This window comes from Glycine soja, chromosome 11 (assembly GCF_004193775.1).
Source record: "Glycine soja cultivar W05 chromosome 11, ASM419377v2, whole genome shotgun sequence".
Lineage (NCBI taxonomy): Eukaryota > Viridiplantae > Streptophyta > Magnoliopsida > Fabales > Fabaceae > Glycine > Glycine soja.
Genome location: NC_041012.1, coordinates 17,680,142 through 17,705,215, shown reverse-complemented (window position 1 = coordinate 17,705,215; position 25,074 = coordinate 17,680,142). Strand labels below are relative to the sequence as shown.

Sequence of the window (25,074 nt, the reverse complement as noted above, 5' to 3'; positions counted from 1 at the left end):
AAATAAAAAGAGTATTTCATTTATTTGTTTGATAGAAAATAAAATAGAGTTTGTTTTTATAAAATAAATAAATAAATAAATATAGAGCAAATAATAGGCTGAGTACCTAGGTATAAATAGTTATGTTAAGTCAGAGTCTCTTTTTTGCCTCATTTTCGTTTTCCCATTCTCCTCTCAAAACCCTCTCTCTTTTTCCCACAGCTCACCAAACCTGTTTCATAAAAACGACGATCTCAGACTCGTTTACCGTTGGATCATCGTGAAATTTGAGTACCACGTTCACAACCCAATTTCTAACATTCTCACCGTTGGGAATTTCAAAATTATATCGGAGCTTAGAGGAAAACCCTTCGCATTGTAGCCTTTTAATTTTCCACAGAAACCCAGAATTGTCTCGGTAAAACTACCGGTTTCGTTAACCGTTAGATTTTCATGAAATTTGGATATGTTGTTTGAAATTCAATTGTGCATACTTCCACCGTTGGGATTTTTGAGATAACATTCATGGAGGGAGAAAAAGGAATCGCATGAAGACAGTACAAGTGGAGGTTTCAATCTCTTCTCCGTCTCTCTGACGTTTGGGAATTCTATCGGAGCAGTCGAAGGAATAATTAAAGGAATCTCAGGGAACCGCTAGAGATGTTATTATCGCTGGCTGAAGAAACGTGAGTTTATCACAATTTGGGGTTAGAATGAACATGTGTAGGGATCCTTAGAGTACTAAATTTGGATTTATTTTGGGATGTTTATTGAATTATAATTTTTCTTTATGATTATGAATACAATATTTTTGTGTTCTATGTACCAATTGATGTCCTGATGAGAATTGATTGATAAACTTGAGTGCTCTTGATGTCTTGGTGTTAACCCATGATTTTGATTAATTGATTTTGATACAATCGTGAGGAACTATTTCAGAGGTTTTACATTTCATGTTGTGATAAAATATCTTTTGTATAAATGGTTATGTTGAGGTTATGAAATGATGATTCAAACTGTGAGTATGTGATAAATTGAACATGTGATGGATGATGAAATACATGTGTATTGAGATGAGATGTGTGTATTGAGTTGTGAACTATGAAATGTGCAATCACACAATTGTAAGACCCTTTAAGAGCGATGAGTATTGTGATGGGATCCACTGTGGGAACCCGACGAGTTAAAATGATTTTGAAAACAATTGAGTAGATGTGTGTATTGCATAGTTCATAGGTAAAGTGTATATGATTCATGAGGTGTGATAACATGTTAAATTGAGATTATACCATTGTGATTGGGATTAAGTGTGTGTGATAGATTGAGTATGCATATGATTGAGATATATATGTGCATTGAGCTGTGAACTATGAATTGTACAATCACACGATCATAAGTCCCTTCGAGGGCGACGAGTTAATGCTAAGTCCCTTTTAGGGCGACGAGTTGATGTTAAGTCCCTTTTTGGGCGACGAGTTGATGTTAAGTCCCTTTAAGGGCGACGAGTTAATGATAAGACCCTTAAAGGGCGACGAGTTAAAATTATTTTGAGAACAATTGAGGAGTCGTGTGGTTTGTACAGTTCATAGATAGAGTCTGTGTGCTAAAATGTTTTCTGGGTTGGACCTGAATCAGGAGGGAGAGGCCTTGACGGACTCTTCGAAGTATAGGCCTTGGGGGTCACACGGTTTGAGTGCTCCTTTAAGCCTATGTTGATCCCATATGGTTGGAGCATTCTCGCAAAACACTGTGACCCTGACTGGTCTCCCTATGATATTACCTAGTGAGAGTGGCTTGACTTACTATTGTGTGGTTTGTCTTGTCATGTACTCCTAGGCGCCCGACGAGGTTTTTCACTGACATGATACCACATTGCATATAGGCTTGAGTCTTAGCATAATTGTTGCATACGCTTGCTAATTGTTTATTATGAAATTGATGTGTTATTATGTCTTGATCGGAGTGTGTGATTCCTGTGTATTGTAATTGATGATTGAAAAGTGTGATTGATGAATGACAAAGTGATGAAATAGTGTGAGATATGCTAAGTAAATTGTATTTGGCTACTATATGTTGTGTTGTTTCTCTCTAGTAGTTAGAAATGTGATAACTCACTCCCGGTTTGCTGTTTGTGTTTGGATCCTGTGATGATCTTGAACTTTGTGTTCGGGGGAGCAGATGAATAGGTGGATGACTATGAAGAACCTCATGCTAGATGACACACGGGAACACCACGCTCTGATAGGATGTGACATTAGGATATAGGTTCTATATTAATTGTATGAAACTTAGATGACCTTCTTTGAGCCGAGATGACTTTATTATTTTGTGGACAAGTTTGAATATAATGTAGAAGAAAGTGAATGTGAGCCTTTTACCCATTTGAAAGGCTTGTATTTAAAAATGTTTTAAAATATTTTTAATTAATATTTGAATTTTTATTCCTTTATTAATATATATGTGAGGGGTAGAGGGTGTCACACAAATCATGGAAATTTTCAATAGGCTTAAACATGTTTGAAGATAATATCTGCTTAATTAAAAATATAATTAATTTTTTTACTCAATTTTAATGTAATTATATTTAATATGATACTAAATATTTAGAAAAGGATAAATTTATTAATATATATATATATATATTAAATAATATTAAATACCAATAAAATATTAAGAAATTATAATTTTAAGTAATTAAGAAAGGTGCTGCCACTTGGGTTGCTAACTACAAAATAAAAATTTAATTTCTTAACAATTATAAATTTATAATAATAATAAAATAAAATAATATATTATTTAAATTTGGTGGGTTGACGGGTTGAGCCTACCTAACCCACGGGTTAAGTGGGACGAACTGAAAAATTGCCGGTACCTATTTTTTTTTTTTAAATTGAGCTCGACCCACCTCTAACCCGCAGTGTACCGGGCTAACCCATGGGCCGGAACCCATTTTGACGGCTCTAGTCGCCCACCCGATCTCTATTGTCCATCAATCAACAAAATCTTATTTTTGTGTGCAATAGTAAAACAAAACCAATTTTAAATCATATATGAGATATTGATTACATGAAATCAATAACTAAATTTAAAAGAATGAAGAGATATTCAAATGACTCAAAATCAAATATTTAAAAACAATAAAATAAAATAGTATTAACAACTAATAGGCACATATCACCATTTAAAAAACTACAATCTAATATCCTAATAATACACCATGATCATTCATCACCAATTTATCAAACAATTCACCACTGAACAAATCTAAAGGATTATTCTAGTTTGTTTGCAATTTCATCTCAATTCACCACCTTGATGGAAACCAACTTAAGGAGCTTTACTTAGAAGAGCTTAAAAAGAATTAATAGACTAAACATATTTTGTATCTGGGCTTAAGCCTCTTTGGTTAGTTTGTTTGTTGAACCTTATTGGGCTTATTAGTGGTAAGCACATCATTGGTAGTCTTCGGGTGTTTCTTTCTGCACTTTTAGACTTGCTTCCTGCATTTTTTCGTATCGCTTCTCAAATAGTCATTCTGGAAGCAATATGGGAAGTACAGGAAACAATTGTCTCAATCTTGCTTGTGTGACTTTTATTATTTATAGCTTATGTTTGGGTGTTTAGTAATGAGCCTTGGTAGCCATTAGGTCTATAGTATAATTGGAAAATTTTAACTTTTAATTAGTTTTGACTCATTTTGTAAATGAAGCTTAAAAGCTTTGTGAGAGAAAACTCTTTTTAAGTTCTTAGAAACTATCCTTGGTTCTATCTTTGAATCTCTTAATTCAAAGTGGTGAGTCATCCTGAACTTATCATTTCTAGGATAACATATCACCCATTTCTCAAAAAAAAAAAAGCTACCCAGAGAAAACCCATTTCCAGATCCAATTTAGAATTATAATTTGAATTAAGCATTCAACTTATAATCTAGAAAGATCAAATAGTGGAAACCCATTTAGGACACGAACACTTTTGGGGAATCAATGAACCCACCCTCCCCACAAAGGGAAAAAAGTAAAAGAAAAATGATTATCACCTTTGGGAGCCGACATGAATATTTTGACATCAAATCTATCATATATGTTCATTCAATATAGAAATGAAGAAGAAAATATCACATATCAAACTACCATTATTACCTGAGATCGAGAGAGGCTAGATCTCAGGTAATAAAAATATCAAACCTGCATATAAAGTTAGAGACACTAGATCAGAGAAAAGAAAATAAAAATAAAGTAAAAGAGAATATCAACATTAGGGTTCATCGAATTCACTGATAGCGAAGTGAAATGTAGAACAATTGAGAACAATGATGATTCATTGAATCATATTCAATTCAACAAAGTGTTGTTATGGTTTGAAATTCAATAAAATAAAGAAGCGAAGGGAAAGACATCAACCATGGAAATGCGAGCGCAGAGTGTGAACTGAGAGTATGAGACTTTGAGCAAAGGCTGTGGAGCTTAATAATGGACTTATGGATCCTTAAGGGCTTTTCCATTCGAGTTTCGGGTTTTAGGTTTTCACTTTATGATGCGTTTGTTTAGAATTAGTTTCGGATCCTTAAACAACTTTTACAATGTGAATCAGATTAAAAATCTAGTCCATTAAAATGGACTAAAATTAGATTGGGCCATGGTAGTGTTGGACAAGATTTGGCAAATTTAGACTTTTTGCCCAAACTTAATAACATTTATTAAGGATATTAGAGAAAAAAGGTATTACATTGAAAAACTAACATGACATTTATTTTTTCAAATACTACACTTATTTTGGGATGATTGCAACACTCTCTAATACACTCTATCTTTAATTGAAATTTATTAAAAACTAAAAAATCACCGGTCAAACTGATTAAATAAAGAGTAAAATTCACACAAAGTTTTGATTTTTCATAAATTCAACAAATGAATAATTATTTGAAAATATGTAAAAATAGTTGTATTACTAGAATTTCTCAAAGGTACTAGTATTATGCACAAACCTTATTGGTGAGGGTATTCCTTAACATATCTCATTATTTTCTTTAGTGCACCCCAAGTGTATTATGGATTGGACAATCCATAATATAACTTATATTATAGATTGTCCAATCCGTAATGTACTTGGGATGTATCAAAATAAATAATGAGGGGGTGTTAAGTAATTATCTATTGGTGGCTTGGTAATTGATGGGCCAATGTACCACCGGCCCAATAGACATGTGTTACGAAAAACGCAGGTAGTTGCGAATCGAGAACTAGCAGTTATCGCACGCAGCAGAAACAGAGTGCATTGTGTAGCAGTAGCGGGCAATGACGGAACCTCTCTCAAACACCGAACTCTCTTCTTCTAAAACCCTAGACCCAACCAACCGCCACGATTCCACTTCGGAATCGCATCAAACGGCTCCGGAAGAGGTTGAACTCAATCGAGAAGACGATGTCGTTCCGACCGCGAAACGGAAGAGGAACGACGGCGTCGTCGAAGACCGTTTGCTGCATCCACTGTGGAAGACCAGCCTCTGCTCCTACTTCCGGAGCCACAACGGATCGTGCAGCCACGGCGGTGCGTGTCGCTACGCGCACGGCGAGGAGGAGCTCCGCCTCCGCCCCGACAACACGTGGGACCCGACCTCCGAGCGCGCGAAGAAGGCGCTGAAGACCGAGTCGGACGACAAGCGTGCTGTGTCGGAGGAAGTAATGATGACGGAGGCAGTAGTCGACGACGGCGATGCCGACGGCGACGACGGTTGTGGTGCCAATCACGCGCTTAGCAAATGCTTGGTGCATTTGCCGCGGAAATGGAGCTCTGAGAATTTTAGGACTTTTCTCAGCGAACAGGTAAGCCTGTTTGGTTATTTTATTTTACTTTCGAGTTTCTGATTTTCAATTCACTTAAGCTAGCATTGTCAATTTGATTCTTATTTTGGTTCCTTTTTCCAGGGTATAGCTTTTAAGCATGCTAAGAAAAAGAAAGGTATGATGATTGGTTTTGTTACTTTTGAAGATGAAGAACAGTTGAAGAGTTCAACAAAGGTAGTTTTCTTATGACTTATGATCCATCTACTTTTTAGTTTCATTGAGAATTGGCGATTGATGATTTAAATTAATCAATTTAATAGGAATTAGAAGGAAAATCAATTGGCAACAAAACGGTAAAGGTGGCTGATGTTCTTCCTCGGTCATTTGAAAAGAAAAGTAATGCCAGTGTTGCATCCCATCAAGAATTAGATGAGGGGGTTGATGTTGCTTCAAGTGGGACTTTGGATGGTGAAACAAATAATGATAACTTGGCAAAGACAAGAAATGTGCGTGATGCAGTGACTCCTCTAGCTCATATGGCCTATGCTGATCAGTTGGAGCAGAAAAAAAGCGCTCTCATGCTGATTCTCAAAAAACTTGTTAGTCCCGATTGTTCCTATTTTATCATTGTACTTTTGTCTATTAACATGCTTCTTACTTTTATAAAGAAACGGCAAATTTAAGTATGAAATTTTATTCTGACAGACTCGAAATGCTCGTAAAGCTTGTCCAAATGGTGTTTCTCTTCCTGAATGGATTCTCAAGTCTAGGGAAATAGGTAGTGTGTTATTATTTTATATCTTAAAGTTCTTTCAAATCTTCAAGAACAGTTTTAATGTATAGTTCTGGATTTTAAGACTGGATAAAGGAGTTATATATATCAGATACAGATGTCATCTTCATAAGTGCACCTCCTATATTCTCTACTTGTGATCTTTTTGACTTGAAAATGTGTAGTAAGAATTTTAATGGCTCAAGTAGTTGTTTTGCCATTTCTTTCTCACCCTTCTGCAGGTGGTCTTCCGTGCAAACTAGAGGGTATTATTGCATCTCCAATTGTAAATGGATACCGTAACAAGTGTGAATTTTCTGTTGGATATTCTCTGGGAGGCAAAGTGACAGTAGGCTTCATGCTTGGAAACTTCAGGTAATCTGCATCTTCTCGGTTTCTAGAAGGCAATTCTTTTAAGTTGTTAGTTGTATACTAAAATATTTTAGCAGGGAAGGTGTAACAGCAGTTGAGGAAGCAGTGGACTGCCCAAACGTTTCAACAATTGCTTGCAAATATGCTACAATCTTTCAGGAATTTCTGCAGGACAGTGATTTACCAGTTTGGAACAGATTTAAAAATACTGGATTTTGGCGTCAATTGACGGTATAATTTTGCTGGATTTGGTGTTAAAAATTTAGTGGTACATTTGAATATGTTGATCAGTTTATATATTCTTACCCTTTTTGAAGCAATTTTTTTTCACATTTCTCTTGTAAGGTTCGAGAAGGAAGAACAAATGGGAATGCTGTTGATGCTGAGACTTTTGGTGGTATTGCAGAGGTCATGCTTATTGTGCAGGCAAATTTCTTCTATTTTTTTTAAAAAAATTCTTGACAGATGTGCAGGTTAAAAAAAATGTTGGTAGCACTCTATGGGATGGGCAGGTGATGAGTGGTAGTTTCTTGTTTGTAAGCTTTAATGCTTGATGTGATTGTGAACATTTAGATGGAATATTGACTGACAAGCCAAATTAATCTGTAGTGGTATTGTTATTTAAACGTTGTAAACTTGTGCTATGATTTATGTAGGGAGACAAGACCCCTGATTACTTGAAGCTTATGATTTGTATACCTCCTTTCTTTTTAAATGTCATTCAGAACTCTTTGCCTTTGGTGTTGATTAGGTTTCTACTGCAAGCTTTGATGATGCAAAAGTAGCTGCTGAATTCAAGAGGCTTGCTCAGGCATTTGTTGTCGGAGCTACTTCGCATTGTTCGACATTACCCCTTACTGCTCTGGTTGTTCAGGTAGCTGCCCTTCTACTCCCAAGTTTCTTTTGGAAGACATTGTATTGTATGTCAAGTTCTAGTTTTTATACACGTGCATATCTATGTAATATAAATTGGAATGATAATGATGTTTCTGTTCCAGTGTTTGCTAGGTAGTAACTATTTTATTATCCCTCTCTCTCTCTCCCAGCATCAGTAGGTTAGGTTCATTAAAAAAAATCCATACCATTACCACTTATCTCAAATGTCCTCATTTTTCATAACATATCAAACTATCAATTCTAATGGTGTGTGATGTTGTAACTTAATTTTCTAAATGACTTCTGATATGGTAGTTGGTTTTACTTTAGGATCACCAAGGAATATCCAATGTGGCGCCAGCTGATGCACCGCTGCATTTGCTTCCCATTCCTAAAGCAGCTGGTGATTCTGAGGTGGATGAAAATAATAATGCCAAGGATGTACGAATCCATGATTATGTCAACAATCTCCAGTTTTCTATATCTCCAACAGCATTTTTTCAGGTCAGAATAGCTATAATTTTTTTGCACTGTTTTTAAGGGCATTTTTTCCCCTTGTATATGGAGTTTTGAATTTACTTCTACTGCAGGTTAACACTCTTGCTGCTGAGAAGTTGTACTCACTTGCTGGAGATTGGGCATGCTTAGGTCCTGACACACTGCTATTTGATATATGCTGTGGGACAGGGACAATTGGCTTGACGTTAGCACATCGAGTTGGTATGGTAATAATCATCATTTAAGTTCCTTTCCTTTTTCTGGCTTGCAGTTCTTGTATCTGGGGCATTGACTGCTCAATGGGCCCCTTTGGAAAGCGATAATATATGATGTAATGGTTACTTTTGCAGAGGTTAAATGAAATTTTCAGACTGGACTTCTTTTCCTTTGTGATTAAGAGTTTATTTTTCAAAATTCCTAATTTTAACATTTGGTTGAGCCATATTTGTTTTGATTTTTTCAGGTGATTGGAATTGAAATGAATGCTTCTGCTGTATCTGATGCCCATAGGAATGCTGAGATTAATGGCATAAAAAACATTAAATTTATATGTTCGAAGGTGAGATAAGCAGTCTTGATTTAAATTCCTGGTTGAATTATTTAATGGCTGCTGCCCAGAAAAATGACTGGAATTATATCTCATGGAAATATTTTCTCTTCGATTTAATCGTTGACTTGTAACATTGCACTTTTGCTGGATAATATGAGGCAACAGGCAGAGGACGTAATGGGATCTCTGTTAAGGGAACACCTGAATGTGACTAAGGAACAAGTTGATGATCCTAATATCTCTGGAAAGGGCAATGACAGTCCCGAGGATAGTGCATGCCCAGAACCTGAAAATGGTGAACTAGCATCTCATTGTCCAGAAAATAACAATGCAGAAGTTGGAAGTGAGGTTCAGAAGGGTAGCACTTGTGAACAAGCTGATGGTATCTCTGAACAGGCAGAGGACGTGATGGGATCTCTGTTAAGGGATGATGCAAATATGCCCAAGGAGCAAAGTGATTATCCAAATATCTCTGGAAGTGGGAATGACATTCCTGAGGATAGTACCTTCCCAGTGCCTGAAAATGGTGAAACTACATCTCATTCAGAAAGTAACAATGCAGAAGTTGGAGGTGAGGTTCAGAAGGGTAGCACTTCTAGAAATGGGAAGACTTCACTGCAACAGTTCAAAAATGTTGTTGCTATTGTTGATCCTCCACGTGCTGGACTTCATCCAACTGTAAGAACCATATACTCTATATGCAAGCGATTGCAACTGTGACTAATATAGCATATGGTCCAAAACAGGGCATTATTCCCATGAAATTTTCCTTTTATTCTCTTGCCTAGCTGTCTACCCCATTTTGAAAGACTACTTAGAGTAATGTTATTGTCTTTTTGTAAAGTACTTAATAAGGCTTTGGAATGCCAGAAGATTACAACATAAGTCAGGTTTAATGATTGTAGCTGAAATTTCACATGTTCTTTATTAGGAGCTAGGGTTATGTGGTGGTCACTGGTCCCCTACATCCACATTTCCCATTCCCCCATTTTGGTGCAACTAGACCTTCCTTCTCTAGAAACAAAAAGAAAAATAAATAAATCAGGTCCACTTTTGCTGAACATTTGACTATGTAATATTGTGATTCCATGCGAAATTCATTATTTGGTGTTGTGTGATCCTGTTCAGCATCTCTGTAGAGATGATCATTATATAAGAACTTTCTTTACATGCCATTGGTCCAACATTTCTTTTTGTTGGAATATTTTTCTTATTCCATTTGATTGCAGAATACAGTACAATATGTGGTGGTCTTCTTGCTGTTGAATTTTTAGGAGATAAATTTTTGAATGTTATATTTTCTCTTAAATTTAAATTTCTGACTTTTGAATTGTCACATCACAGGTGATCAAAGCTTTGAGAACTCATCCTGGCCTGCGGAGGCTTGTGTAAGTTGTTCTTAACTATTCTATTCTCTTAAAAAGTAATTTCTATTTTTCTATGCAATCTATCTAATTGTGCACCATCAAATGCAGTTACATATCCTGCAATCCTGAAACTTTGGTGGCAAATGCTATTGAGCTTTGTACGCCATCCCCCTTAAAAATTGAGAAAGGAAATAAAGACAACAGAGGATGGAGAAACATGAGCAGTGCTGGTTTAGCACGGCACAGGGCCAAATCTATGCCCATCTCAGAGGCATTCCATCCTGTAAAGGCTATGGCTGTTGATCTTTTTCCACATACTCCACACTGTGAATTGGTTATGCTTCTTGAGAGGTAGGTCATAGGTGGACCAGACACCAAAGTCTGGGTTAGGTTTATTTTATGTGCTAGGCTCCCAAATTTCATTTGTCCAACATTTTTTGGCAGTTGTAGCATTATTTCCTTTTTGATGCATGTATCATGAAGCATTATCTGCGTCTTGTCTTTTTCCTGTGGATTTTTTTTTTTTTTAATTTCATTATGGTTCCTGGTGGTCAGAAATTATTCTATGGTCTTTAGAGCATCAGTGAATAATAATAGTCCAAGATCTCCAATTCTCTATCATTCATTTTTTACGCACACAAAGTTGGGTACGTGTGTTGTATTATCAGAAGCAATTCTTTCCTTACAAGAAAGACGCTGAAAATTATGTTTTAGGGTGTTGCTTGTAAGGAAACTCGTATTCAGTTATCCTTTTATATATATATATTTTTTAATCAAAAGTGCCTTTTCCTTGGATAAACCCAAAATTGCGGTAATGTTATAACTATTCGTGGCTTGCCCGACATAATACGTGGCTTTCTTTGGTGGCACGTGTTCATGGTCTGTGATAATTAAATGTGTAGACTTGGGAGAATGGGAGTAGAAAGTCTTACTATCTATTAATCGAATTGAAACGTAGGTAATTAATCCGTGCTGCCAAATTAAATTTATGGCACCTTATGATAGTAAAATTTGGGATGAGCATATATTCACCTAATAAATTTTGTGTTTTGGGAAAGAGTCATTACCGTACGCGATACTATTACTCAAGCGTGCCGTATTGGTTAGTTACAATACCAATTTTAATAGTAGCTGCATAAAGTTTGTGTTGGCCATGGGTAGGAGTTAGGAGGTAGGACTAAAGTTATTGACAATAATTACCTGCGCAATTGGTTTAACATTCCGTGTTGTTGTGAATTGTCATACCCTCTTAAAATTGGAGTTTATGGAACAAGCAATCAATAATCAGTGGTTTAAGTGGCATATCATATTCGATTTCATAGTGTCAAAACATGAATATTACGTATGTTGTTGGAGATGAGTCACCCCATGTACTTATTTAGCACAGCAGCAATTAGTGGGGAAACATCTATTTTTTTCTATTTAAAGTTGATAAAAAAAGAGAGGTTGACCCTACTGCCTCTGGCACACTAACTTGGACTTGTAGTTTACTGCGGGACCTCCTCAGAAGTGAAATCTGAAACGGGTCTTAGAACTGTTTGACAAATGGAGTTACAGTACAAGTAGAAAGTAGTGTTAATTGAGATGTTTCATTTCCACGTTGCATAACAGATGTGTAACTTAATTATTTCTGACTGCTAAATTCAGGTCGGCAAGATCTGTTTGTAGTGGTGTCACCATCAAACATCAAATTTGTCTGGGATCAAAGAATACAAATACTAACTCAATAATTATATAAGAGGGGAATTTATTAAAAAAATTAAAGGTTTTGGTGCGTTTCGGATTCATATTAGAATATTCTGAATCATGTTATCATTTAAGGTAATTTTAAGTATATATTTTAATTTTTTGTGTTAAAAGTTAATTTTGGATCTAAAATTAATTTTGAATTGATTCAACTTTAAGTAATATTTGTATTAGATGAGGCATAAATGTATCAGAAGGTTAATTGTAAATATATGATATAAATATATTTTTTTAGCAAAATATAGAATATAATATTACATTTGATAAAAAAATAATATAATATTACATCAACTATCTTACTTTCAGTCATTAAAATCTGTAAAGAAAAATAAAAATAAACACAATTTTAAAAAATATTAATTTTATACTTATTAATCACTATTTAAATATTTTTATTTTATAAAATTGTATTATTTTTATTTTATTTTTTATTTGTATATTTTATAAAATAATTTTAAATATAGACTAATTTTTATTTATTAATTTTAATATTATTAATATATATTTATGAATTTATGAATATTTCATTATTAATATATAATATAATTAGTGTACGTTAATAAATTAATAAATATAAATATAGAATAAAAAAATTATTTAGTAGTAATAAATATTTGTGTAATTTTGATTTCTTTTTTAGGTTACATATAATATATTTTTCATTTATATATTAAGTTAACACTTTAACCTAATGATAATGGTGGTGTAAGACTTTATAAAGTTTTCTCTAATTGTTTGCAAAAAAGACTAAAATTGCACAATCCCATATGGGAAACCAAAATGCAAGTAGACCTTAAAAATATATTCAAATTCCTATACTTTTTTTTCCTATTTTATTAGAAGTATGCGCCTTCCTTTTTTTTTAGCGTTTCTTTTGACTGGTCTGAATTGGAATACAATTCCAAAGTCTTCCCTACTTTTAGGTTCATGGACATAGTGTTTTCCCCACTATAATTCTTTATGTTCCTTCAGTTAACTAATTGAGTAATATATTATTATATTTTACTTGAGTTTTACTACGCAGTGACCTAAAAGTATTAGTAAAGAAATTAATAAATAATTTTTCTTTATTAAAACCATACTAAAAATGTAATAGACATCATAGTAGTATTAATATCAGTTTTTAATAAAGAAAACTGTTTACTTTTATTCCTTAGATTTTACATTTTATTTACCTTCTAATATGTGCCACAGGTTTATTTTTCTATTAAGAATGACAATAAATATCAAAATTGGGGATATGTTTGATTCCATTCCCATTTTGACAGAAAAATTCACCATTGAGGTTAGATTTTTTTCAACTTAAAAAAATAGGATCGGATTTGGAAATGTCACTATCAGTCCGACTTTATCATGAGAGTAAAAGTATTATTTGTTCTTTATTAATTTTTTTAATCTTATATTACATAATTTTGCTTCCATCTCCATTAGTAGTGACTTTATGATTTGCTTATTGATAGCTGTTGTTAGTGCCATCATTTTTATCAAAGCATTACTGTATCAAATCATTATTATTAAAATTTTGTGAAATTTAGGATATTTTTGGTGCAATTTGTTTTTTTTTAAAAAAATTCATTCAAATCAAACATAAAATTAATGTATGGTTCATTTTGAATGTAACATTATTGAATCAAATTACCAACAAATTGTTGGTTTAGGTAAAATTGGTCTTGTATTTCCTTAAATAAAATCTTGAATTCAAATCTTGTAATGAAAAAAATATAATTAAAAAAAAAATTCATTAAAATAATCAGTTAATTTCTTTGACAGAAATTAGTCATGAATAAATTAGTGAATATTTCATATGAATAATATTATTAAAAAAACAATTGAATTTTAAAGATCAGTCATTTCACTCTTTTTTTTTCACTCTTTGCACTAAAACGGACTTAAAGCAATAGAATAAGTAACCATACTTTGTTCTACCCTTTTCACCATTACGTGCTGATGAAAACCACCGTGTTTCTCATTGGAAAATCCCCATGTTTTGCACCTTAAAGAGAAAAGGTGATCAAAATCTCTTAGTCTCAAGTCCCATAAAACAAAAACACAAAGTTAATTCTCCCAAAGAGTCCAAGCAATAAGGTCCCGATTCCCTCTTTGCCTCTCCAAAAATACACACACCTCACTAGGTTCACGAATCTTGTCTCTCAAATAATCATCCCAAAACTAATTCAGTTAAAATCTTGCAAGTTGTATTAATGCACTGATAATAATCTAATAATAAATCACGTGCTTCGAGTTTACGCAGAAGAATCAAGTTCAAGGCATTTGGGAATGAATGAATGATCATAAAAGAGCACTTATGGCTCCATGATATCTCAACAATCATGGCTTTCCATTTCACTGTCATGAAAATGAATTGATTGGGTGGCTAATCTTTTGGCTGGCCCATATTTGCTTTTCATCCATAAATCTAAGTCACACGTCACATTAGGAGTAGGGATGGGTACAGGGAACCAAGAAATGTGACTTGCAGAACAAAACCCTTCTTTTTTTAAATTCACATAATTATAATTATATTAAGGTTTTAAGTTTGATTTCTTACGCCCACAGATATAGTGGTCTTTATCTGCGAGCTCGCAGACTGTCCATTTAATCTGTCTAATGTGTAAGTATTTGTAAACTTGTTATGTTCAAAATTTTGATATTTAATTTAAGTTTTTATTATTAATTTGTTATTTTTAAAATATTGGTATAATTTAGTGTGACAGATTTTAGCTTAAAAATAAAGTTAATTTTTTTCTTCTAATTATATATATATATATATATATATATATATATATATATATATATATATTAAAAAAATTAAAATTACTTTTTGGACCCATGATCATTTATTTGCGGATCGGATATGAACCTTAAGAGAAAATTATTTATTTTATGAATCAAACTTATGTGGTCTATCTGAAATGTAGGTTTCATTGGACCTTAAATGAGTTAATCTGATCCATATTCCTACCATCAGGACACTGAAACTAGTTGTGCACTAATTATTACTATTACAAGAAAAATATTAGGAATAAGACTCTTTTGAACACATTCCTATTTATTGGTTAAAAATTATTAAAATGATAACATTTTATGCGTGTCACGTTATAAATTTATAATTAATATTTTTCTCTCTCATTTTATAATTTTCAATAAATTTTTAAGCGAGAAAATATATTTAAAAAGGTGTACTAGATAATTTGTTGGTAATACTTCTTATTACTACTGTTATAAACACGAACAAACAAACTGAATATTAGCATAGTACTATCAAGTTTTAAAAGTGGCTGGACTCGTGAACCTCAAATGTGACACATAAAATGTTATTCGTGTCTCTCTAGAATAATCATTGTGTTTGCTACAATTTTGAAAAGGTTACAGAAGGGAAAGAAAACAAAGGGAAGGGGAAGGGGTACTCTTGACTTGACGTTTGAATTCATTCTTTAATTTTCTCATATCAAGACCACAATCTGGTAAGCATAAGCATCTTGTGGTGGCAAAAGCAAAAGTGGAAGGTTTTGATCATAATTAAACTTAAAATAATCATGTGAGCTTTTTACCTTTCTACTCGAAATGCTTCTGTCAAGCCCCCTTGTTTTTATGCTTTAATTCAAACCTATATCTGGAAGCAATGCAAGGAAAGGAGAGAAAGGTAAAAAGGGTAATTCTCTATCTTTATATAATAATGCATGGAGATAACAAAACAAAGAAGAAACTCGATCTCATTTTTACCCTACATATATATATAAATAAAATAAGAAGGTGATTCAGAAGCACTGAGATTAATATATCATTATCCAAATAAAACATGTTTTGGAGTACTATTCAGTAAGGCATCAATCAGTGACTCACTAGTGTCCATTTTTTATCACTGCCTTGCGTGGGCGAATTGACTATAGAGATCGATATACTTGAAGTTGATATAAGAATTTATTTACTAATAAAATAAAATAAAAATGGATGGAAAGTACGTACAACAACCTTTATTGATATGTAGTGGTACAGTAAAATGATGCCTAATCATACGGTTCCTAGTAAAAAGTTTTATGTTTAAGGTATTATCAAATAAATCCACTAACTATATGTGGGGTTGGATATTGGAGGACACTGCTTTTGCTTTCTTTTCTTAAAGATCTGAAGTTGATTTTCCTTTTCTTTTTTTTCCCTGTTCCTTCAGATGGCAGAGTTGGCACCTTGATTCTTTTGATAATGCAATCAATTAAGGCAAGGACAAACTCAAAGCAAAGAAGCGGGGTATCTTCTTGAAGCTGATACATAGTAACATATGAACGTACAAGTGCCCTAGCTTAACGGTTATGCACATTCTTTGCTGGCTAGACAATGGCCACGTACGTTAATCATAATTATGTATCCCGTGAAAGCGGCTGCACACAAATTTTGTCCACCATCTCATCATTTTCTATTTCAATTTTTAGAGTTACGCATTGCAGTAATTTTAATCTAAATCACATGTATTTTTTTTAAAAAAATAATTATATTTGAGTGAAATAAAATAACATTTAATAATATTTTTTTTAGTATTTAATATATGCATTACTCAAACTCGAGCCGTGTCTAAATTGAAATAATTTTACACTAATTAATAACATATTAAAGTAATAAAGTAATTTACACCATTAATTGGACTAATAAACAAATTAAACTCAATGTTTATATAACTTTTAAAATATAAAGTTACTATATAAAACTTAATAAATTTATCATATATAAAAGTGCTTACACTACTCTTTTTTTTTCTCAAGATGAATAATATATATATATATATATATATATATATATATATCACACGATAATTGCGTGAATTGAAAGTGATTTGGTGGATGGTCCTGAAAACAGGAACAAATATTTGCGTCACTTAGCTACCTTATGCAACACCACTAATCTCATCCATAAAAGTTCCTTTAAAAAGTAAGTATATCTTTTAGTGGGTACGGAGGAGATATAGTTTACTATAAATGATTTACTTATGTTATGTACACAGTGCACTAAACTAATTATAAACTGACACATTATTTTAATTAACAAAACCTATTTATACTGACACGCATATTTAAACATTATTTAATTTAAAATGACATGCGTTAACTTGTAAATAACATACAGATTATTAAAGTGAATTTTATCTTTTTAATAACATGTTATCCACATACATTATTAAAAAATCAAACTTCTATCAACATATGATTAATTAACTCACCCACCTTCAGCAAAGAAAAAACTTATTAATAAAAAATATTTTTTAAATTAAATTAAATTAAAATTAAATACGACATTTTTTTTTGTCTTAAAGTTAAATTCAGTTTAAATTTAAAAGATATTCAATGTCATTCATTATGGGAAGTTGAGAGTCAGAGGCAGAGCTAGGTGTGAATGTGGTTGGATGCTGCTGCATCTTTTCTTCCTATTCCTTTTCTTCTCCTAACTTTCTCTGCACTCCTTTATTATTTTAGGTTCCCCCCTTGTGGGGAATTGAGACTTGTTTTTGCAAATAAGTGGGCATATAAATAATAGTAATAATTTGAATAATTCTACATAAATTAATCTTATAGTAGTATATTTATATGATAAATAGGATCATTTTTGTTAATATAAACATTATCTGTACATTTTTAACGGTGGTAGTAAGAGTAAGTTATGAAGTGTAAGTGGCAGCAGATCATAGGAAAGGGTACCCCACTAAGTGTGTCATAAATGTAAAAGCTTGGTCTTTCTGCTTAATCATAGTCACTTCCTCTTATCTTTGTAACCAATAGTTACTATTTTAGTTGTCTCAGTCATCATTCATCTCTTGCATGCACCCAGCAATAAGTAAGTGGTATGGGCATAATTGGTGTCTCCAAGGACTGAAATTTATTTGCAAGTTGGCTTGCTCTTGGAATCTCAAATTCTGGGTTTCAAGTTTATTTGCTACAGCAAAATGACTAGTACAGAGGAAAAGCCTGTGACTGTGAGTGAGGAACATGATGCAAGTTCTTGCAGAAGAACAGTTTCTCTTCCAGTTCAAAAGGTGCCACTTTCTGTTATTCGTTTTGCATCTTCTTTAGCTTCAATCTTTTGGGGCAATAGGGTGTGGTTTTGTTTCAAGGAATAGTCACTTTTTTAAAATCTTGATTTTTGAATGTTTTTTATTTTAATTTTCTTTTTCCATTTTCTTCTCTTTCTAAATAATCTCATTTGTTTTAGTTTTGTTTGGATTATGATTCTTCAGATTGAGATTTCCAATTTTTTTCCTATAGTAGACATGTTCTCAACATTGGAACTAATCATTATGAATTGTCAAGTTCGCTTTTTTATATACTATTTTTGTTTTTCAATAATTGGGGTCTTTTTCGACTAATATATATCATATGCATATATTTTAAAATACTCGGAGCTTGATCTGTCTGAATTTTCACCAAATGCATCCGTGGGTTATGTTACTGTAGTAGTGTCTTGTTTCATTGTGTGAATTATATTCCTTTTAATTGGTAGCGTGTTTCTTCTGATTTCTGACGTGTGTGCATGAAAAATGCCTGCAACAAGCGTCTTTTGTTTTTATGTATTTGAACTTTTATTTATGCAGTTGAATATTTCATATTAGTCAGCATCCTAAGACCCAGAAAACCCAGTTGGTTAGAAAGTTGAATCTGCTGAGCAAAGCATCTATTTAGACTCCATAAATATATATCACTATATAATTTGCTAAAAATTTCCTATGCACTTTGTTTTGAATATGATTTCTTCTTATCTTTCATGGTACTGAATTTGACCTCAAGTGGGATTTATACAAAGCTAGAATAATAATACTTTAGAGGATTTCAAAATTCAAGCATTGTATAACTGTTTATCATTTGAATAGACATCCAATACATTACACTTTCCTACTTCCTGTTGCTAAACAGATGCAGTTTGAGTACTAGTTTATATTTTCTTCACAATAATAATGAAAAAAATTCAAGGGATGAATTCATTTAAATATGTATTTAACTTCTAATCTCTTTCATATGCATCTGCTATACTACTATTAATCTGAATTCTGAAATAAAGGATCTCTAGTTGATACCTGTCATTAATATTGGTGGTTCTGTCACTGTATATTTGATTCTTTTTATAGTTATTTGATAAATTTGCCACTATATAAATCATTACTCTATGAGAACATGATTTTCGCCTTGTCTTTTCATTACAAAATTCCATGTTTCAAAACTACAGCATTTTTTTTACAAGTGGGGAGGTGAATTAATGGAGAGGCTGGAGGGAGAAAGAATCTGTTATCAATAAGGAAGATAAATTGAGTAGCCCTGTTTCAAATAATCTAATTCTGTTGTAGTTTGGTGGCTTTCAAGCTATGACTATGAAAAAGATTGAGTGACTTACTTTGATAGTTTTATTAGGTGTAATGTAGTTTATATGTATTTCAATGCTACAGCGCTTATTTTATCAATTCCATGTTTCATTTGTAGGTTGATGATCCAATGGCGATAACTGAAGAAACCACACATGTTCCTCCTCGGAAGCGACAGAATCTTCTTCTAGAAATACCCTCAAGAACAGAAGAGAGTTCTCAAGAATTTGTTGCAATCAAAATGCCACCGACACCCAGTTCCAATCCCACTCCTACTCCAAAGAGAGTGAATTTTCTTGTGAGTTCTCGCTCTGTTGATCCTCCAACATATCATTCTCCTGGACCTTCAACATCAAGAGGCAAATCATCCATAAGAAACCTGCTCCCAAAACTGAGTTTCAGGTATCGGACACCGGCAGATATTGAAAAACCAAATACTGCAGCTCCAGAAGTTTCCTCTACAGGCACTGGAGAAAAGCCTTCAATCTCAAGATCATTGTCTCTTACTAAGATATTTACTCCTAGGATTAAGAGAGCGTCGTCATTACCACTAGATGAAATTAGACAATCAAACAATGAATCTTCTCAAGGTGGAAGTGTTGGTGGTCCCTTAAATGTGAGATTTAGCAATGCTTTTAAATTCCCTTTTTCTAGAGTTGCATCATTTGCTGCTGAATCTTACATCATAAAATAAAAAATAAAAATAAAAACCTCTGTTTTAATTCATTTTGCAGAAAAGAGAAGCACAGCGGAAGATAGCTCGCTCTCTTTCAGTACCTGCCAATGACAAAGATAAAAGCCTAAGGAGGATGGATTCATTTTTCCGTGTTGTTCCTTCCACTCCTCAAGTAAAGGAAGGAAATGAATTGTTGGCCACACACACAACAAATGATACTGGTATGTCAACTCATGAAAAATGGTAGAATTTGATATGTCAACTTTGAATTTTCTGGATTGACATATTTATGATTTGCCAAACATTAGTAAAGTGTTGACAGGATATTTGAAGACTGCTTTCATTAAGGCAGATCAGAATACATGCTCACACAGTTGTGGATTGTTTTCTTTCTTTTTAACGTTTTTTCCAACTTTCTTTGGAGACATTGTGGTTAATTTCTTTTTTAATGGTTCTTATCCTGCATTCAGTTAGTAACTTGCCTTAAATACTTCCATGGTGCAGAAAATGAAGATGCTAATGGTGAAGATATAGCTGAAGAAGAGGCTGTTTGTAGAATCTGTCTGGTTGATTTGTGTGAAGGAGGCGAGACCTTCAAGTTGGAATGCAGCTGCAAAGGTGAACTTGCTCTGGCTCACCAAGAATGTGCTATTAAATGGTTTAGTATAAAGGGTAACAAGACCTGCGATGTGTGCAAAGAGGAAGTTCGAAACTTACCTGTCACTCTATTACGGATCCAAAGTATTCGAAATCGGAATAATGGTGGTAATAGGACTCAGCTGGAAGATGTAAATGGATACAGGCATGTGCATTCACTTTTTTATGGAGAAAGATCTTTACTGGTTTCTAATGAATGAATTATGACAATATGCTTCAATTAGGAACTAAATGGATATCATAGAATCTTGATAGACCTTGATAGAAACCTGGTATTTTTTTTGGAAAATATGGGGAGGAACTCCCAAATCTACAGAACAGAAACACACACACTGCACATCTTTGAGGGTTTTGCACCTCCGAATGCCCAAAGGCCTAGTTTCCTGTCAAATGACAAGATTCCTCCCTATCTTTGCCCTTCCTATTATTTATAACATACTATCTCTTGATCTTTAACTAACTATGCCAGCGAACTAACTATTGGGGTTGTCTAACAGATTCGTACTTAAAAAAATCTCGAATCATCATCCTGCCACTCATTCGCTATTTGACTATAATTTGTATTACTTGTTGCCACTGCTTTCATGTATACAATACTGGTTAATACACTATTTAAAATATGGACCTGTTAGTTTACTGTCATGCCTTGAAATTGAAGCAATGGACTCACATGCTATCTCAAAATTCAGACATTGTTTGTGATACAGACCATATATGATAGTTATTATTTTTTTAAGTTAATATTTTCTTGGAGTTCTGCAGCAACTACAAGTGTGTATTGTTACTATATAGTGGAATAAAGTGTTCTCGTTATATCTTTTTTCATGACTTCTTGTACTGTGGGTTGTTACTATAACTCATTCTTTTAATTTGTCTGCTCAATTTAATAGGGTTTGGCAGGAAGTCCCAGTGCTTGTCATTGTCAGCATGCTTGCCTATTTCTGTTTTCTTGAGCAGCTATTGGTAAGAACAACAGTTCTCTCAAATCTGTTGAACTTACAATTTTGTATAGACTCAGTAATTCAACTCTCTGCAGGTTGGAAAAATGGGAACTGGTGCAATTGCCATATCTCTTCCATTTTCCTGTGTATTGGGTCTACTCTCCTCCATGACATCATCAACAATGGGTAGGTTTGCAAACATTGATAAATATTGTCTATATACTTCTCTGGAGAACTCATCTTCCTTTACAGGGAGTGTTTACTGTCACTCCGGTGCATCTATTGCCACTCATTCAAATAATTTTTATCTTAAATATCCTTCTCTGTTAATGAAACTAATAGTTTATAAATTTTATAAAATTTAACTGATAAGAGTGGCAGTAGAAACATTGGAGTGAGTAACACTTGAAACCTCCTCCTTTATAGAAACGCCCCTAACAAATTGTTTTAAACTTTGGTGTCCAGTGAAGAGCAGGTTCATCTGGATATATGCATCTGTTCAGTTTGCTCTAGTGGTTCTCTTTGCGCACATATTTTACTCCGTGGTAATGATTTTTTGTGTAAACTAAATTCTTGTTACCTGTATTTTTCACTTGAAACCAAGTTTGATAATATTTTATGAGAAATAAACTATCAAATGAATAGAGTGCTAGGATTTTATAACTAAAAAATAAAAAATGATTGTATCAGATATGGTACAGATGAAATTTTACCCCCTCAAAATTTCACAGTAACAACATTTTCTTGGGAGATGTAATGGAACAATATATATCCAATCCGAGTCTAGCTAAATTCTCGTTTATGTATATCGTGATTCCAAAGCCCAGTCACCACATTCTGCTTGTGTAGCATGCTTGGTTTTTTATGGATGCTTGACAAATATGTTTGAGACCACTACATGTAGAAGGCCAAGCATTCTGACTGCTCTTAATGTCTTTTGTCTCCTCCAGGTTCATGTGCAAGCAGTTCTGTCAATCCTTCTGGCCACATTTGCTGGCTTTGGTGTGGTGATGAGTGGGAGTTCTATTCTTGTGGAGTATTTTAGATGGAGGAGAAGAGTGCAGGCTCTATCAGAGCAGCGACATGGCCCGCAACTGATGCCACAAGCAGGACAAAATCCTCGAACATCAAACGTGCAGCGTCCAGGTCCAGGTTCAGGTTCAGGTTTGGCTCCTTCCAACCACAGTCAACCTGTGGTGCAAAATCAACAGAACTCAAATCAGAGCTGAATTGATGTGTTTGTGGCTTCTCTTAACACTAGGGGTTGCAGCTGATTGATTTTCATTCTAGATTTGGAAGTACTTATTGTGTATAGGGAATTAAACTTTATTTATTATTACATCTTCACTAGACTTCTTTGTACAGCTTGTGGTAGCAGTAGAGTGACTTAGAATATAGCTTCTCATGCTATGGAATATCTGTTTGTTTATCTGTACTGGGAATTTCAATTTTCAACTCATCAAAACCAGAAGGCATCTTGCCTTCATTTTTGTAGGCTTGGGTGAGGTAATGATTTTGTTTTTGATCATGAGAGTGATGAAGAAGTTTTGTTTTTTAGTTTGTCTTGGAGGTTTGATCATTTGATGGGGCAATACCAAATGTAATGATGTAGTGAACTAAATGAAGCTTTATTCCCTTCCACTCTAGGACTAGAGCAGATTTTCCACTTCTACATTGCCCCATGCTTTTCGGAAGAAACACTTGATCTATATACCATACTACACGTAAATATAAAGCTACCACTGCAAATACCAACAACTCCCCAAGTAATATTGAATTTAGTTTCTTTAACCAAAGTTTCAGATTCGAACCTTCTTAATGAAAAAAATGTAGCTGGAAAAAGTGAATCTCAATAAAGGTGATTAGTTAGATTTTCAGGCGTAGTCATCGGCAAAATGAATACTTCATGTTAATAAAAAAAAAATCTACCACTTTAAATTTTAGCAAATTTCATGTTATGCAAAATTAACACATTCTACGGGAGGAAATTTATGAAAAAATATATCTTTCTTAGGAAGGTGGAAATCACTCATCTTTATCCAATTTAGTACTGATTGAGTTGCTGTCTATAATGATATGTATATATGACAAGATCATTGTCAAGCTTTTTGTGACACGTAGTGTTTGCCATGTTCTTTTTTGACTAAGAGTGTTTGCAATAATCTGTCACCAAGATAAAAGAAGCTTTCTTTATTCGATTCAAGGTGGCACTGAATTGTATCGTCTACTTTATCTATTAACCTTTTTCGTTCTAGGATGAATAAGAAATCGTGGAACAGAAAAATAGAATCTGATAACATTAAAGATACCCCTCCTTCCTTCCCTTTCTCTTCCTCCCTCACATTTGGCTTTCCATAATATCAAATTAAGGACCCAATAAAACCAAGACAAAGTATACTGACTCATGATCGATCCAACTATTATATGTGTACATCATACATTTGTTCAATTAAAACAAACTATAAAAGAGCTCATCCCAATATCTCAAGCATGCATGCTTGAATATTAAGCTCAGTCCCTAATCATCAATGATCATGGGAATTGGACCATCCAAGTCCATGGGCCACTTTTTCCGGGGACAACAACACTTCCACTGGGGGACAACAAAACCACTTCCACTTGGGGTGACTTTATTGTGGAGGATTATATGCAAATATCCATCATCACTCAAACTTAAATCACAGTGGTCATACTTAAAATTATATAATTCTAAATGTCACTTTTTTTTGGCATTTAAGTGAGTTGAATCTTAATGGCTCATCAAGAAAGAATATGATAGACCTCAAAACTTAAAGAGCACTTATAATACTTATAAATTATCCATTAATAAGGTTCTTCGACAATGAGAATCAAACTCATGTTTTTTTTCAAATATAAGTTTATTTATTATCAACTGGACCAACCTTTTTATTTTCTAATGTTTCTTCATTTTTATACATCAAGTTTTAAAAGTTTCATTTTGATCCTTTATATTTTTTCATTTTTATTATTTTTTTTGTTTTCCGTTAAAAATATTAGTACTTTGTCAATGTTGTAAATTATGATAGAGCACCTATAAGTAAAATAATTAATTTAAAAGAGTGACGACTAAAATAATTAATTATTTCAAAATTTAAAACATTGACGAAACACTGACATTTTTAATGAAAAATGAAGAAAATGATCAAAATAAAACTTTCTAGAATATAAAAGACAAAAAAAACTTTTAAAACTTAATGTATCAAAACGAAACTTTAAAAAACATAAATGATCAAAATAAAAATTTTAAAACTTACTATAATCAAATATAAAAATACTAAAAATATAATAGAACAAAAATGATATTTAGTCATGACTTTACAATAACTCATTCAAAAATCACAATGACAAGGTCAAGAATTTAGATGAATCCCTATTTTTTTATCATAGACTTTAGAATGATTAATACATCTTATTCAATCAATTGATTTAAACATTCTTAATAAAAAAAATAGTTCATTGGACATGCCCTTTTAAATTAGAAAAAAAAATAGTTATAATTT

General features: G+C 33.1%; 2 protein-coding genes across 3 annotated transcripts; both read left to right on the top strand.

Moving 5' to 3' along the window:
• The first annotated feature begins 5,213 nt into the window (after nucleotides 1-5,213).
• On the top strand, nucleotides 5,214-10,818 carry LOC114376036 (zinc finger CCCH domain-containing protein 24-like). Its single transcript, XM_028333942.1, has 14 exons — nucleotides 5,214-5,801; nucleotides 5,904-5,996; nucleotides 6,083-6,361; nucleotides 6,468-6,540; nucleotides 6,777-6,909; nucleotides 6,984-7,137; nucleotides 7,252-7,332; nucleotides 7,658-7,780; nucleotides 8,113-8,286; nucleotides 8,373-8,507; nucleotides 8,744-8,839; nucleotides 8,996-9,508; nucleotides 10,175-10,218; nucleotides 10,306-10,818. Exons 1-14 carry the CDS (start codon nucleotides 5,274-5,276, stop codon nucleotides 10,550-10,552), a joined length of 2,673 nt encoding a protein of 890 aa, XP_028189743.1. The 5' UTR covers nucleotides 5,214-5,273; the 3' UTR covers nucleotides 10,553-10,818.
• Nucleotides 10,819-17,539: 6,721 nt separating this feature from the next.
• LOC114376528 lies at nucleotides 17,540-23,194 on the top strand. 2 transcript variants are annotated; one of them, XM_028334690.1, is made up of 8 exons: nucleotides 17,540-17,962; nucleotides 19,398-19,895; nucleotides 20,014-20,176; nucleotides 20,460-20,757; nucleotides 21,503-21,575; nucleotides 21,649-21,739; nucleotides 22,019-22,098; nucleotides 22,504-23,194. In XM_028334690.1, exons 1-8 carry the CDS (start codon nucleotides 17,873-17,875, stop codon nucleotides 22,780-22,782), a joined length of 1,572 nt encoding a protein of 523 aa, XP_028190491.1. In that variant the 5' UTR covers nucleotides 17,540-17,872; the 3' UTR covers nucleotides 22,783-23,194. The 2 variants fall into 2 exon arrangements, with proteins under 2 accessions (XP_028190491.1, XP_028190492.1); XM_028334691.1 differs by lacking the exon at nucleotides 17,540-17,962 and adding an exon at nucleotides 18,787-18,913 and having other exon boundaries at nucleotides 22,504-23,047.
• The last annotated feature ends 1,880 nt before the right edge of the window (nucleotides 23,195-25,074 follow it).